This window comes from Toxorhynchites rutilus, chromosome 3 (genome assembly GCF_029784135.1).
Source record: "Toxorhynchites rutilus septentrionalis strain SRP chromosome 3, ASM2978413v1, whole genome shotgun sequence".
Lineage (NCBI taxonomy): Eukaryota > Metazoa > Arthropoda > Insecta > Diptera > Culicidae > Toxorhynchites > Toxorhynchites rutilus.
This window is the reverse complement of record NC_073746.1, coordinates 267,750,273-267,766,145: the sequence shown is the minus strand read 5'-3', so window position 1 is coordinate 267,766,145 and position 15,873 is coordinate 267,750,273. Positions and strand designations below refer to the sequence as shown.

The 15,873-nt window shown below is 36.3% G+C and overlaps 1 protein-coding gene across 7 annotated transcripts in view; it reads left to right on the top strand.

Annotated features, from left to right (window-relative positions):
- LOC129775988 (nephrin) overlaps positions 1-15,873 on the top strand; it is a 497,623-nt gene that overhangs the window by 457,814 nt on the left and 23,936 nt on the right. For 5 of the 7 annotated variants that reach the window (XM_055781308.1, XM_055781309.1, XM_055781312.1 and 2 more), the window contains exons 11-16: positions 1,711-1,792; positions 1,854-2,013; positions 2,078-2,214; positions 2,603-2,875; positions 3,260-3,603; positions 3,688-3,825. In XM_055781308.1, coding sequence (XP_055637283.1) covers positions 1,711-1,792; positions 1,854-2,013; positions 2,078-2,214; positions 2,603-2,875; positions 3,260-3,603; positions 3,688-3,825 — 1,134 coding nt within the window. The remainder of the gene's footprint in view (positions 1-1,710; positions 1,793-1,853; positions 2,014-2,077; positions 2,215-2,602; positions 2,876-3,259; positions 3,604-3,687; positions 3,826-15,873) is intronic. The other 2 variants (XM_055781311.1, XM_055781310.1) reach the window with 2 other exon arrangements.

Sequence of the window (15,873 nt, the reverse complement as noted above, 5' to 3'; positions counted from 1 at the left end):
TACATACCAATTTTCGTGTCGATTGGTTTCCGAGTCCATAAGAATCAGACAGACAGACAGACAGACAGAAATCCATTTTTATGTACATAGAGATTGAGGAATTTGTAAATTTAGGATTTCCTCAAACTTCTCAGTAAAATCCTTGTGTAATGCATAAAAGTGAGCAACATATGAGAATAGAACATCGTCTTGAAGCTTTTGTGATAATTTTAACAAATGCGGAAACTGGGCTGCCATACAAATGAAACACAAATTTCTACATTACTCGAAAATTAATCAAGCAAATGGAGTCTAATTTGTCATGGGAATGTTTTAGGGGACACGAAACGTTTCCATGGTGAATAGACACTCCTACCCTCTCTCTGAGGGGTGCTCTCCTACGCAATTTGGGATGTGAGGGTTTTTGGGTATGAGAAATGTTTCTATGATGGTATGAAACCCCTCCCTCCTCTGGAATGGAGAGGGGGTCCCAAAAAAATATTAAAAATATTACACATATTTCAACCAAAAATATTCCAACCAAACATGACAATTGAAAATTTTCGGAAAACTGAAGGAAAATTGGAAAATTCGGAAAATTAAATTACCATATGTTCTATGCACGATTAAATGCACTCCTATATCTTCGTCTATCTATACCAATAAAAAATTATCGCCGAATGTATTGATAAGAGCAGAACTCGAGGAAGGAATTGTCCGATTTTGGACTGTCTTTATTCTATCGTTTTTTTTTTTGTATAAAACATTTATTCCATTTAACGGAGAATGATGATTATAATGATGAGTTTTGTTAGAAATACTAGGAATTTTCTAGTAAAAGGTAAATACAATGAGGTCGATTAGAAAATAAATCAATGAACAGATCTCCGATTGGACCCATGAACTTGCTCATAGTAAGAAAACGTGAATGTTTCAAGGTATTGATAACAAAAAACAAATTTTGGGCGGGACGAAGTTTGCCGGGTCAGCTAGTGGATAATAAATCCATACAGTATCTTAGCCATGCAAGAAGCCAATGTCATAATGCAAGAAGAAAAGATTACCGAAGTTCAACAAAGGCTATCAGAAGTTCTGGTTGCAACATAACATTGGAACACAGTCTCCTGCATTGTTGAACGTTGCTGAAAAATACCATATCGCTTTTCCATCATCATACCTTGTCGAAAAAGGCTTCAGTGTAGTAATAAACATTTTGACAAAACAATGACACCGATTGCAAATCAACGAATGGGAGATTTAAGGCTTCGACTCACCAATATTGAACCGAATTCAAAGAGATTGGTAGATAGTCATCAGCTTCATCTATCACACTGAATTTTTGTATGTAATTTGTATGAATAAATATTAGTTACACTTGATATTTACAGATTTTTATGTCTATTTATTTTGTTGAATTTTCATCAAAAAATTGGTGTGTATATTGTGTGTAGAAAAAAAACAAGAGATAGCAATTTCAAACAAAAATTTGGCTATAGGGATCGATGGTATCACTTCATTCAGGTAGGGGGGTCTCTCACTCAAAATAGTTTGAAAATACCTGCCCTATTAGAAAGGAAATCATATTTTCGTCATTGTGTATATTCATTCAACTTTTTTTTTGTGACCGGGAGCTCTGATAACCTAAATTTGACATGGTGAACAATATTATTCAATCGCAATATAATTCTTAAGCAATGTCGTAATTGCGATCCTTTCCTCATGTTCCCACAGGATTATGGGACTCTGCTATGTTGGGGAAGTAACGAGATTGGAACACAAGCCGATCCTTGTGTTTTCAGTCTCATTCCAGCGGGTAAGTTATAATACAAGCTGATTGCTCCCAACAAAACCTCCTTACTCTTCAATTTCCACAGGCAAACCCGACTCGCTGTCCAACTGTACCATTCTCAACCAAACGTTCGACATGCTTCAAATCGAATGTCTGGAAGGTTTCGACGGGGGCTTGCAGCAGGAGTTCCAAGCGGAGATGTACGTCGTTGGCAGTCGCCAGCTGATCGGAACCATCAGGACAAGGTAGCAATAATTAGCCGGCAGAGATTCCGCACCATTCATGTTTGAACCGTTGTCTCATTCTTAGGCTCCCGGTCTTTGAGCTGAAGGGACTGGAACCGGGCATCGGTTATAATATTTTCCTGTCAGCCAAAAACTCCAAGGGTTCGAGCGAACCAACCTATCTACAGGCTTTTACTTTGAAGAATCCGGAAAAGCAAACTGGTGAGTGAAGTTTTCTGAACTTCAATTGATTTTCAGGTGGAGTAATTAGCTAGATGAGTTCAAAGTCGAAGCAAGATGAAACAGCTACTGCATGCGAGCGCTCCTCTCCCACCCCCTCTAAAAATTAGTTCCATCCAGACTTGTGGTCAATAAATTGGGGCAACAACATCAAACGACAGCTTCCAGCGAACGGAACGTAAATTCATCACTCGGTTCCAGACGTTGCCAGGTAACGAGCGCCGAAATTGGTTGCAAAAATGATCGAAAATCGTCCAATAATCAAAAGTTTTAATTGCTTCGCTGAAAGTCTCCTGTGTCCCGTCGTAAAAAGACGGCTCCTTCCGCTGTTTATAATGCTCGCCTAAATTGGACTCACTTCATTTTGCAGATCTATCGCTGGTGTACGCGCCGACGTTGCATCAAATAAAGCCTTTCATCGGCACGCTGCTCGGAGTGGTGGCGGCCATCATCTCGATAGCGTCCATTATCGTTTGCATCACCCGTTTGCGGGGCTCGGCCGGCAGGGATCGAGACTGTAGCAATATATCGACGAACGATGCCTCCGGCATTAGCCAGTCTCTGCCCGAGCAGCCACTCACGGAGCAGCAGTGCAACGGAAGCATCGACAGCATCGAGAAAAACCCGGACATCATCCCGCAAGGTAAGCGTGATTGACCGGGGTTCGCTGTGAGCGTTGCGTGGTGATGTTTTTACGAGATGATTTAAGATGATCGCTTCAGCAGCCAACGTGTCTAGTAATATTTGAACATATAATGAAAACAATATATAAATGTGTCGAAATGGAGCTGCCCCATCGCACTATTTGTTTGAAGCTCAAGTCCTCTTCTTACCCGAAGCAATTCAAATTTTCTTTCGAATAAATTTATCTGATACGACCGTACAGTAGAACACGAATCAATTATTGATAATCAACAACAAAATAATTATCCAGAAGTCGGTACGATAACTTCGAAATTGTCCCCACCAGCGTACACACCAAGAACTCTCGTGCCGCCATAAGTTTCAGTCTCTCTGCATTTCACAGGGAAACTTCCACACCTTTTGGAAGAAGATGAGAAAGCGTTCGAGTGGCTCAACAGCGGTGCCCATCCGCGATTGTATGCAACCGCGGCGCTGGCCGAGCAGCAGCATCAACAGGTTGGTTTGGGCGTTGGAGGAGGAGGCGGCGGATTGCTGGGACCGGCCGGTGTTGGTCCCCCCGGTGGGACCTACGACAGCCGGACGTTCTACGCGACGATGCGCGATGGCAGCTGTATGCAGCAGAATGTCTACCCCACGGCGCTGGTTGATAATCAAAATTACATTCCCGTGCATAGCGGCATAATCCCGACGGCGGTGATAGGCGGGTACGGAAGCGATGGCCACAAGGTGAGTTAGTCAGCCGAAAATGGTTGGTGAGTTGAGTTAATGATTGTATCGTTCCTTTCCGTATGCCGCTGCCGAAACGCACAGCACGATCTAACGTACGCCGACCTGACGAGCATGGCCGGCGGTCAGATGCAGCAGAAGCAGCAAATGTACGTCAGTGCAACCCTCGGTCGACCGCGGCAGTCCGACATAAAACGGAGCGAGCCAACGATCTACGCGCAGGTAATTCGACGTCCCGAGATCCTTTTCGGTCACAGCGGAGAACTGCTGACAGTGGGAATTTTCTTAATTTGTTGTTAGATCTAACACCGGAAGCGTTGCTGGCCGCGAGAATCAAGATTTACGATAATTGAAATGAGTTATTCTGATTTCAACGAAACGGTCATTCGTTCCGTTCAAGGTTCGCTTCACAGAACGTTGCGCACAGCCACTATAAGCATCAGTGGAAATCGGTGGCGGTGAGTTGATATTGAAATTCCGTGCCACCGAACACCGGTCGGTGTTTAACATCCAAATTGACGTTCCCGATTGGGCGGATTTCGCCAAATTTACATTTTTGCAGTGCACTTCAGCAATGTTCGTGGTAGTATCTCACTTGAATTAATGAGAAATTTGTGCAATCACGTTTTAACCCGAAGCGTAAATGTAGTGGAACCGCCAGAATTGACCCATAAGAACTTTCCAAAACATAATTTCAACGCATAACGGAAACGTCCCATTTCACAAAAGAACACATTGTGGGCGGCATAATCTAAAAATATGTATCATTGGGCTACATTTGCAATATCGATCATTTGCTCAGCTTCTCGACTTAGAGTGAATAAACAAATGGACAAACAAAGTGACAAAGGGTGTATTCGATAAAAATTGCACACATAAAGTTAAGACACCAAAATTACGTTTTTCATCGGAAATTTTTTAAACTTTCAGGAAATAAAGGCCTAATTAATATAAATTTCCTCTCCCATTCCGAATTCCCGCACTTCCTTCTTCGCTCCATCCATCAAAGGGCCTGGCCGGGTAAGGGAGTAAAAAGTGCCCCCAAACCAAATCACTAGCTGTATGGCAAATATTGTAAAGGATATTAAATAAGAAGTTTTGGCGGTTTATTTGAACCCCTATGTGGTTTGACGTAGGATCTATAGTGAAAAACGTACTTTTTCGTTTATTTCACGCCACCCTCAAAAGATCCGAGATAAAAATTTGAAAAAAAATACTGAATGTGCATCTCACTACGGTGTATCAAGAAAAATTATCAAAAAAAAATTTCATCAAAATTTTAGTACCAAAAAAAATATTGAAATCATGAAATTTTTTTTTTGAGATTTAGAGATTCAGTACTACTCTAATTCATATTTTAATGTGTTTCTACTGCTTTTCTAGATATGTGTGATTTTTTTTCAGATTTTTTTCAGTGTTGCGCGGTATCAAAAAATATTTTTTTTATATTTCCAAAGAGTGGTTAGGTAAGGGAGTAAAAAGTGTCCCCAAACCAAATCACTAGCTGTATGGCAAATATTGTAAAGGATATTAAATAAGAAATTTTGGTGGTTTATTTGAACCCCTATGTGGTTTGACGTAGGATCTATAGTGAAAAACGTACTTTTTCGTTTATTTCACGCCATCCTCAATAGATCTATGACACGAATGCCACGCATTTTAGTGGTAAAGTGTCACAAATAAATAAATAATAATCAATAGATCTGAGATAAAAATTTGAAAAAAATACTGAATGTACATCTTACCACGGTGTATCAAGAAAAATTATCAAACAAAATTTCATCAAAAATTTTAGTACTAAAAAAAATATTTAAATTCTGAAAAATTTTTTTTGGGATTTAGAGATTCAGTACTACTCTAATTCATATTCAAATGTGCTCTTACGGATTTTCTAGATTGATAAATATCTTCAAACTGTTTTTTTTTTTCAAATATCTAATAATAAAAATAAAATAAAAAAAATACACAGTACAAAAAATGTTATAGATTTTCTGGCATTTCGAAATTTTGAAAAAAATATATAACTTTGAGACCCACTCCTGCTCAAATTTTTATTTAAATGCGTTCGTATGTGTCTTTTTTCTACATGTGGCGTAATTTTTACTGAATTTTTAAGAGCAATGTGTGACACAAAAATAATTTTCTTCATCGTCTGCATTATTATTTTGATTTTTTTGTAAACGATTATTTTATTGTATTCGTGGTTTTCAATTGAAAGATTGAAATTTAAAAAAAAAAACAAATCGGATTTGTCTCATAGTTATATTTTTTTTTCAAAGTTTCGAAATGCCAGAAAATCTATAACATTTTTTTGTACTGTGTATTATTATTGTTTTATTATTTTATTTTTATTATTAGATATTTGAACAAAAACAGCTTGAAGATATTTATCAATCTAGAAAATCCGTAAGAGCACATTTAAATATGAATTAGAGTAGTACTGAATCTCTAAATCCCAAAATTTTTTTTTCAAAATTTAAATATTTTTTTTGGTACTAAAATTTTTGATGAAATATTTTTTTGATAGTTTTTCTTGATACACCGTGGTAAGATGTACATTCAGTATTTTTTTCAAATTTTTATCTCGGATCTATTGAGGATGGCGTGAAATAAACGAAAAAGTACGTTTTTCACTATAGATCCTACATCAAACCACATAGGGGTTCAAATAAACCACCAAAATTTCTTATTTAATATCCTTTACAATATTTGCCATACAGCTAGTGATTTGGTTTGGGGGCACTTTTTACTCCCTTACCTAACCACTCTTTGGAAATATAAAAAAAATATTTTTTGGTACCGCGCAACACTGAAAAAAATCTGAAAAAAATCACACGTATCTAGAAACGCCGTAGAAATACGTTAAAATATGAATTAGAATAGTACTGAATCTCTAAACCCCAAAAAAAAAAAATCAAAATTTCAATATTTTTTAGTACTAAAATTTTTGATGAATTTTTTTTTGATAATTTTTTTTGATACACCGTAGTAATATGCACATTCACTATTTTTTTCAAATTTATATCTCGGATTTTTTGAGGATGGCGTGAAATAATCGAAAAAGTACGTTTTTCACTATAGATCCTACGTCAAACCACATAGGGGTTCAAATAAACCACCAAAATTTCTTATTTAATATCCTTTACAATATTTGCCATACAGCTAGTGATTTGGTTTGGGGACACTTTTTACTCCCTTACCCGGCCAGGCCCTTTATCACAAACAATATTTTCATTTTTTCAACAGTATCCAACCAAATTTTTTTCAACTTCAACTCGTTTTTATTCTTCGTCGATAGCCCGAAGTAATCGAACAAAAAAAAAATCGCGTCTCAACTACGTTATCGGTTACCGCTATATACTCTGTCCAACTTCTATAAGACCAGGGTATGATCTTGCTGTTTTGTGTCATTGTAAACAAACAACGCTTCAATTTATATTCTAGTGTATTTGTATTGGTAACTATCATATACTGAATGATTTACATGTGTGTGTGCAAGCGTTGAGCGTAAACAAATGTTTCTGTATTTTTCAAGTGTCAAGTTTCTATAATACCACTCACGTTTTCCGTTGTTTTTAGTTAGTTTAATTAATAAATCTGGAAAATTCCGAAAGGAAAAGTGCTCACGGATAGAAAAAAGGACAAATCGATGCATTTCACCAAGAAAATGTTGGAATTAGAGAAATCGGATTGTCGGATTGGACGATCCCATCAAGTATTTCTCAATCATTTGACGAATCCCCAAGGATACGGTAAAATGAAGAGAGCTTCACGTAAATCGAAGTTCTCTGACCGGATAAGCGGGAAATAATTAGAACAGCTTCGAATATTTCAAAATCGCTTATGCAAATGAAGCAATCTTTGAATTTGAATGTTTCATTGGAGACAATTCGTCAAATTTTGGTAAAAAGTCCTTACATAAAGAGAACTAAAAAGGTTAAAGCTCCTAATCTTACACCATCTCACATCGAAAGACGTCTGAGTTTTGCCAAAGCTCACATGAATCAACAGTGGGGCATGGTATGTCATGACGAAGGACGTTTTCAAAAGAATACACTTTGCTATATACCAAGATGCTGAAACGATAGGTGTTTCGTTCTTGACACTTTCATGACAAGACGTGAGACGAGTAGCGTGACGTAGCTTTCAGAGTTATTTACTTTTTGTTTGGTTGTGTGGTTATGGTTTCATATCAACTCGCTGAGGAAAATAACTGAAGAAAAAATAAGCAAATATATATTCGTGAAAAATAGTGCACTCTCTTAATCTAATTTATATCTCAAATATCAGCAGTATTGCCAGGGTGTTTACAAAACAAAAAACACAAAATTCAAGGCTCAGGATTTCCCTTGATTATAATATCCAACGCTGCTGGTTACTTTCCTGTAATATATGGCAAATTAGTACAACAACTGTAACAGTAACTATTTTGAAAAGTTAACACGAATCTGTTGCAATCATTGTCAACCTCCTTTTCTCTAGCCTTTTTGCAAAACCAATTACTTGTAACAGCCCTTTCCAGATCTTCCCTGCCGATGAGAGCCAAACAGAAGTACGTCTTGCTTGGAAAGAAAGGCGCGGCTAGAAGCGAAAATATATACTAAAAACATCCTTCTGCACTGTTTTTTTGTACGAGCAATGGTCGAACAGCAATTTTGACATTGCGGTCCACCTATAGTATAACGCCTTGCTATATACCATAACGAAAAGTTCCTCAATTTTTTTTACTTTTAACTTCGCAAGGTTATCTTCAGTGACGAAAAAAAGTTCAATTTGCATGGTCCTGATAGTTTCAACGGGTATTGGCACGATTTACGGAAGAAGGAACAGTACTTTTCAACCAGGAATTTTGGTGGAGGCTCGTGCATGGTTTGGGTGGGATTCTGTGCAACTGGAAAGCTCAAGATAGCTTTCACATCATTCAAAGATTACATACATGTTCTGAAATCCTCTCTCCAACCGTTTTTGCGTGGATATCGTGACATTCATTATGACGAGTGCTGGTAGAAGTACTAGGAAATCTAAAGTTAAAGGGATTTGCAAGGGTCACAATTAACCAATGAGCAGTTCTGCGATTGAACACATGGACGCTCGCTTAGTAAGAAAACATGAATGTTTGAAAGTGTTTATAACAAAAAACCATTTTGGGCGAGACGAAGTTTGCAGGGTCAGCTAGTATCATATAATTTCTAAGAGATTCATAGTTTATGTCATTATCTACAACAACTAAATTATACATTATGTATCGAATGAAAGTTTTTAAAACTCTGCTTTTTTATGTTTCTATTTACTGCTTCTGACCCGGAAAACTTCGTCCCGCCCAAAATGGATATTCTGTTATCAATACTTTCAAACATTCACGTTTTCTTATAAAACGAACGTTCTTGGGTCCAACCGCAGAACTATGCATTGATTGATCGTCTAATTGACCTTTCACAATTTTCTTTCACTATAAATTTCCTAGGACTCGATTATATACAGTCTTTGATTTCTTTTCCCTGTATATAATCGAGTCAAAAAAATTGTTTTATTCGTTTTTTATGCATGTATTTTTGGTTTCTTGAATATAAAAGAAGAATTTTTGATTCATCCTCTTGAAGTCAGAAAACACCTTTCTCACAGAAAAAAAAATCCTTCTACGCATACAATAGCTGAGTTATAGAACTTTTTTTTTTGGGGCTCTGTTGCCTCAAACTGGGTCAACATTAAAAAGTACGCTACGTAAGCTGATCCTGTTATTTTCATTTGAAAAATGAGAAAATTTAGTACAGGATATAGTGGTGGAACATCTTAATAAGTGAATTTTAAAAAACATTTTGGAAGTGAAAAACTTAAAAGTTAATATTTTTAATGGGTTATTATGATTTTATCCTAAAACTTTATATTAAATTTGATTGTTTCTATCAATTGAATTGAAACTCTCTCACCGTTCTACAATTTGTTCTTTGACGCCCAACTTCTATACTTCACAATTTGGCAATATCGATACAAAAGTGGGGTAAAATTCGTGATTTTCGAAGATTTTGCTTGAATTTTCACCAGGAATTATTTATATCGATATTACAGCGAAATAAAAGAAGATAGAAGTTGGGTGTCAAAGAACAAATTGTAGAGCAGTTAGAGAGCTTTAATTGATCGATAGAAACTATCAAATTTAATATTATTTTTTAGGATAAAATTGAAAATAATATATCAAAAATTACTACCTTTTAAGTTTTTCACTTGAAATCCCACTAATTTAGATGTAACATTACTATATCCTTTACTAATTTCTATCATCTTTCAAATGAAAGCAACAGAATCGTCACAGTAGCGTCCTTATTATAGTAGCGGCAGTTTAAGGCCACAGAGTCCGAAACAAACAAAAAAAAATTCCAAGACTCTGTCATTGTTGAAATTCAAACCACCTCCTCGATTATATACAGTGACAAGAAATCCGAGACTATATATAATCGAGCCCGCCCTGTATATACATTAGGGTGAATACGAAAATGGTCATGTCAAAATTCAAAAACTGACCATGTTGTTTATTGGCCAAAAAAATTACTTGTGCAAAATTTCAGCTCAATCGGACATGATTTAGGGGTGCCACAAAGCGCTGAAAATTTTGACCCGCGAAAATCTTCCAAGGGAGGACTAGAGAAAGACGGGGTTAGACCGTCCCCCTAAGAAAACCAATTTTCATTTAAACGTCCTTCAGGATTTCCCCTATTTGTTGTACTACATATCATTGAGTATCTAATAATCTACTACTAAAAATGTGTAACTGTTGATTGTATAACTTTTTTTTGCGTTTTTTCATTAATTTTTGAATTGATAAAAAGTTGCTTTTTATTTCGCTGGCGGGGTAAGAAGGACCAGGACGGAGTAAAACGGAGAGATGCTATTTTCAAACAGTATAGTCTAGTAAAAATAACAGGAACAGTGTTGTCTAAGGTACTAAATGTTCAGGGTTGTTCATAAACTACACACAAACTTCTGAAATGGCCATCAATATTCCACGTGCAGAGTTTTGCAAATATTCGTGAAAAAATTACCAAATTATCGGTATCTATAAGGACGATTATTCGACGACTTCCTTATGTACTTTCGGGGCATTTGTGTGTAAAGAGACGAGCAAAAAGATGGTATTTTATTTGATTTGAAAATCATTCAATATCACGAAGTATGGCGCTTTTACCCCGTCGAAAGTGGACCGTCTTCCCCCCAGAGCACATTTTGCAATTTTCACGCATTTTATATTACATTTTACATACCTTTTAACGCAGAAAGAACCGGAACAATCTACTGAAGGATTGGGACACTGACAATCAACTGAATACACAGTTTTTGCTGGAAAAATCCTTATTTTGGTTGCCTTGGAAATTAGATCGCTTGCAACCGCAATGGACGAAAATATTGTTTCGTTTACAATTTTGATATTTCGTGCGCTCAGGTGTTGCCAAGTATTTCGAAACGACAAAAATAGGGTAATCATGCTTTTTGCGTAACATATTTGCCAAAAAACTGAGGATTTCGTATATAAAACTAGAAGTGGCCCGTCTTACCCCGCTGAGCGGTCTTACCCCGTCTTCCCCTACATGAAATTAGGAAAATAGTAATTTTTTTTCGATGCCAAATAATTAAAAAATGTGTAAAACGTCGAGATCTGGTGTTATAGCGGAAAAAAATGTTTGGCCGAAAATCGACCTTCTGGGACTTCTGGCCTGAGTGACAATGAATGTATGGAAAAAAATCATCATCGAATTCAGAGAACCGATCATAGTTCCCAAAAAAAAATCATTGTTCCCAAAAAAATGACCTGTGCAAAATTTCAGCTCAATCGGACATGATTTAGGGGTGCCTCAAAACGCTCAAAGCTTAGTTTTTTTTTACGTTCGAAATCGGGGTTTAAAAAACATTTCGATGTTACATTTCTTCAAATTACATGAAACGTCGAGATCTGGTGTTATCTCGACAATATCTCGATTTTTCTGAAGGAAAATGAAATGAAAAGCAAAGTGTCAACAAAATGGGATGGGATCAAGGGATTCAAGTTTTACCAAGACAATGACCCAAAGTACAAGGCACATAAAGTTCGTACATGGTTGCATTAAAAGTCATTGATACTCCTCCACAATCTCACGACATCAATCTCGGTAAAAAACCTAGGGAGTAATCAGACTAGGAAAGTAAGAAACCATTAAATTTATAAAAATAACGATTTTAAAAACCACTTGATGAAAAAAGGGATACCCTTCCGAATACACAAAAAAGCTAATGGCTAAAAGCATCCAGAGACTGTTGCAATGAAAAAGGGTACCATACTAAAGATTTAAATCTGTAATTGATCATCGCCGTCGAAATCGAGTTGGAATTTCAACCACCGTACGAATATGAGTTTGAGTCAATTTTCATGCACTCGCAAATACATTCGCCTTTTTCAGAGAAATATAAACCATTATTCTGAAAACAGATAGCAAACCTTTCCAGTCTCATATGACACTATAACTTCGTCTAAATAGAATGTTCCAAAAGCTTCTTTTCGACTTTCAAATGAAGGAAAAAGAGATCTGCGTAATGGGGTGCGATTACGAGTTTGTATCACTGTACATGCAACAATTCCATGCCAAATAGTTATAGTAGTTTCCACATTTTCGTGAAGAACTGAAGTTTTGTTCCTTATCGAAAAATATTAGACCTGTCTTTTTTTTATTTTTACTTTAGGGTTCCCGTTTCCATTTTAGGGTGGTACGAAAAATATTTTTTTCCTCTTTTTTCTCCAAAAAATGACAAAATCACACTTGAGGGGCTCAGAATGAAAGGGGTGTAAGTTATTTGATCGATTTTTCTTCATCAACTTTCTCTTTAGTTAAAAACTCAACTGCAAAAACGTTCCAATGTGAGTTTGCTACAGAATCCGATAGATGAGGTTCTGAACTATCTTCCACATTGTCAAATACAGCTGAGGGTGTGTTTGCAGCTAAGTTATGACCAAAAGAGAGTGTCGATGATTTTTTGAGTTATGTTTGTGCTCCGTGATCGAGTTCGGGTGAGTGTTGTCACATTTTCGTCTGTACCAGAAGTGGTAAAAATCTTTTTATCTGTAGTTTTTCTTCCAAAAATCTATACCAATAATCTCTATCATCAAAAACATTCAATGTAGGAGAAAATCAGTTTTATTATTGTGACAAAAATGCTCATTTATTCACCAATAAATATTATATTCTATCAGAATACATTCAAGGCTTGTTCTTCGCCATAGAAATGCCAACTGAGTACTAATGATAAAAATGACGCAAATAATACCTACGTTGAAAAAGCAAAAGTTCAGAAAAAGTTTTTGGCCAAGTGTTTATTGGCCAAAAAAATTACTTGTGCAAAATTTCAGCTCAATCGGACATGATTTAGGGGTGCCACAAAGCGCTGAAAATTTTGACCCGCGAAAATCTTCCAAGGGAGGACTAGAGAAAGACGGGGTTAGACCGTCCCCCTAAGAAAACCAATTTTCATTTAAACGTCCTTCAGGATTTCCCCTATTTGTTGTACTACATATCATTGAGTATCTAATAATCTACTACTAAAAATGTGTAACTGTTGATTGTATAACTTTTTTTTGCGTTTTTTCATTAATTTTTGAATTGATAAAAAGTTGCTTTTTATTTCGCTGGCGGGGTAAGAAGGACCAGGACGGAGTAAAACGGAGAGATGCTATTTTCAAACAGTATAGTCTAGTAAAAATAACAGGAACAGTGTTGTCTAAGGTACTAAATGTTCAGGGTTGTTCATAAACTACACACAAACTTCTGAAATGGCCATCAATATTCCACGTGCAGAGTTTTGCAAATATTCGTGAAAAAATTACCAAATTATCGGTATCTATAAGGACGATTATTCGACGACTTCCTTATGTACTTTCGGGGCATTTGTGTGTAAAGAGACGAGCAAAAAGATGGTATTTTATTTGATTTGAAAATCATTCAATATCACGAAGTATGGCGCTTTTACCCCGTCGAAAGTGGACCGTCTTCCCCCCAGAGCACATTTTGCAATTTTCACGCATTTTATATTACATTTTACATACCTTTTAACGCAGAAAGAACCGGAACAATCTACTGAAGGATTGGGACACTGACAATCAACTGAATACACAGTTTTTGCTGGAAAAATCCTTATTTTGGTTGCCTTGGAAATTAGATCGCTTGCAACCGCAATGGACGAAAATATTGTTTCGTTTACAATTTTGATATTTCGTGCGCTCAGGTGTTGCCAAGTATTTCGAAACGACAAAAATAGGGTAATCATGCTTTTTGCGTAACATATTTGCCAAAAAACTGAGGATTTCGTATATAAAACTAGAAGTGGCCCGTCTTACCCCGCTGAGCGGTCTTACCCCGTCTTCCCCTACATGAAATTAGGAAAATAGTAATTTTTTTTCGATGCCAAATAATTAAAAAATGTGTAAAACGTCGAGATCTGGTGTTATAGCGGAAAAAAATGTTTGGCCGAAAATCGACCTTCTGGGACTTCTGGCCTGAGTGACAATGAATGTATGGAAAAAAATCATCATCGAATTCAGAGAACCGATCATAGTTCCCAAAAAAAAATCATTGTTCCCAAAAAAATGACCTGTGCAAAATTTCAGCTCAATCGGACATGATTTAGGGGTGCCTCAAAACGCTCAAAGCTTAGTTTTTTTTTACGTTCGAAATCGGGGTTTAAAAAACATTTCGATGTTACATTTCTTCAAATTACATGAAACGTCGAGATCTGGTGTTATCTCGACAATATCTCGATTTTTCTGAAGGAAAATGAAATGAAAAGCAAAGTGTCAACAAAATGGGATGGGATCAAGGGATTCAAGTTTTACCAAGACAATGACCCAAAGTACAAGGCACATAAAGTTCGTACATGGTTGCATTAAAAGTCATTGATACTCCTCCACAATCTCACGACATCAATCTCGGTAAAAAACCTAGGGAGTAATCAGACTAGGAAAGTAAGAAACCATTAAATTTATAAAAATAACGATTTTAAAAACCACTTGATGAAAAAAGGGATACCCTTCCGAATACACAAAAAAGCTAATGGCTAAAAGCATCCAGAGACTGTTGCAATGAAAAAGGGTACCATACTAAAGATTTAAATCTGTAATTGATCATCGCCGTCGAAATCGAGTTGGAATTTCAACCACCGTACGAATATGAGTTTGAGTCAATTTTCATGCACTCGCAAATACATTCGCCTTTTTCAGAGAAATATAAACCATTATTCTGAAAACAGATAGCAAACCTTTCCAGTCTCATATGACACTATAACTTCGTCTAAATAGAATGTTCCAAAAGCTTCTTTTCGACTTTCAAATGAAGGAAAAAGAGATCTGCGTAATGGGGTGCGATTACGAGTTTGTATCACTGTACATGCAACAATTCCATGCCAAATAGTTATAGTAGTTTCCACATTTTCGTGAAGAACTGAAGTTTTGTTCCTTATCGAAAAATATTAGACCTGTCTTTTTTTTATTTTTACTTTAGGGTTCCCGTTTCCATTTTAGGGTGGTACGAAAAATATTTTTTTCCTCTTTTTTCTCCAAAAAATGACAAAATCACACTTGAGGGGCTCAGAATGAAAGGGGTGTAAGTTATTTGATCGATTTTTCTTCATCAACTTTCTCTTTAGTTAAAAACTCAACTGCAAAAACGTTCCAATGTGAGTTTGCTACAGAATCCGATAGATGAGGTTCTGAACTATCTTCCACATTGTCAAATACAGCTGAGGGTGTGTTTGCAGCTAAGTTATGACCAAAAGAGAGTGTCGATGATTTTTTGAGTTATGTTTGTGCTCCGTGATCGAGTTCGGGTGAGTGTTGTCACATTTTCGTCTGTACCAGAAGTGGTAAAAATCTTTTTATCTGTAGTTTTTCTTCCAAAAATCTATACCAATAATCTCTATCATCAAAAACATTCAATGTAGGAGAAAATCAGTTTTATTATTGTGACAAAAATGCTCATTTATTCACCAATAAATATTATATTCTATCAGAATACATTCAAGGCTTGTTCTTCGCCATAGAAATGCCAACTGAGTACTAATGATAAAAATGACGCAAATAATACCTACGTTGAAAAAGCAAAAGTTCCAGGAAATCTGAGCACCACTATATCGGTTTGGCTTGGAATGGCTGTATAACTAAGTCTAGAGGTAATCCAATCGAACTTATCAACCAGATTTCATTTGATTTCTAGAACGTTCCTGTTGGATATTTCAGTACAGAGATACATTTGTTTGAAT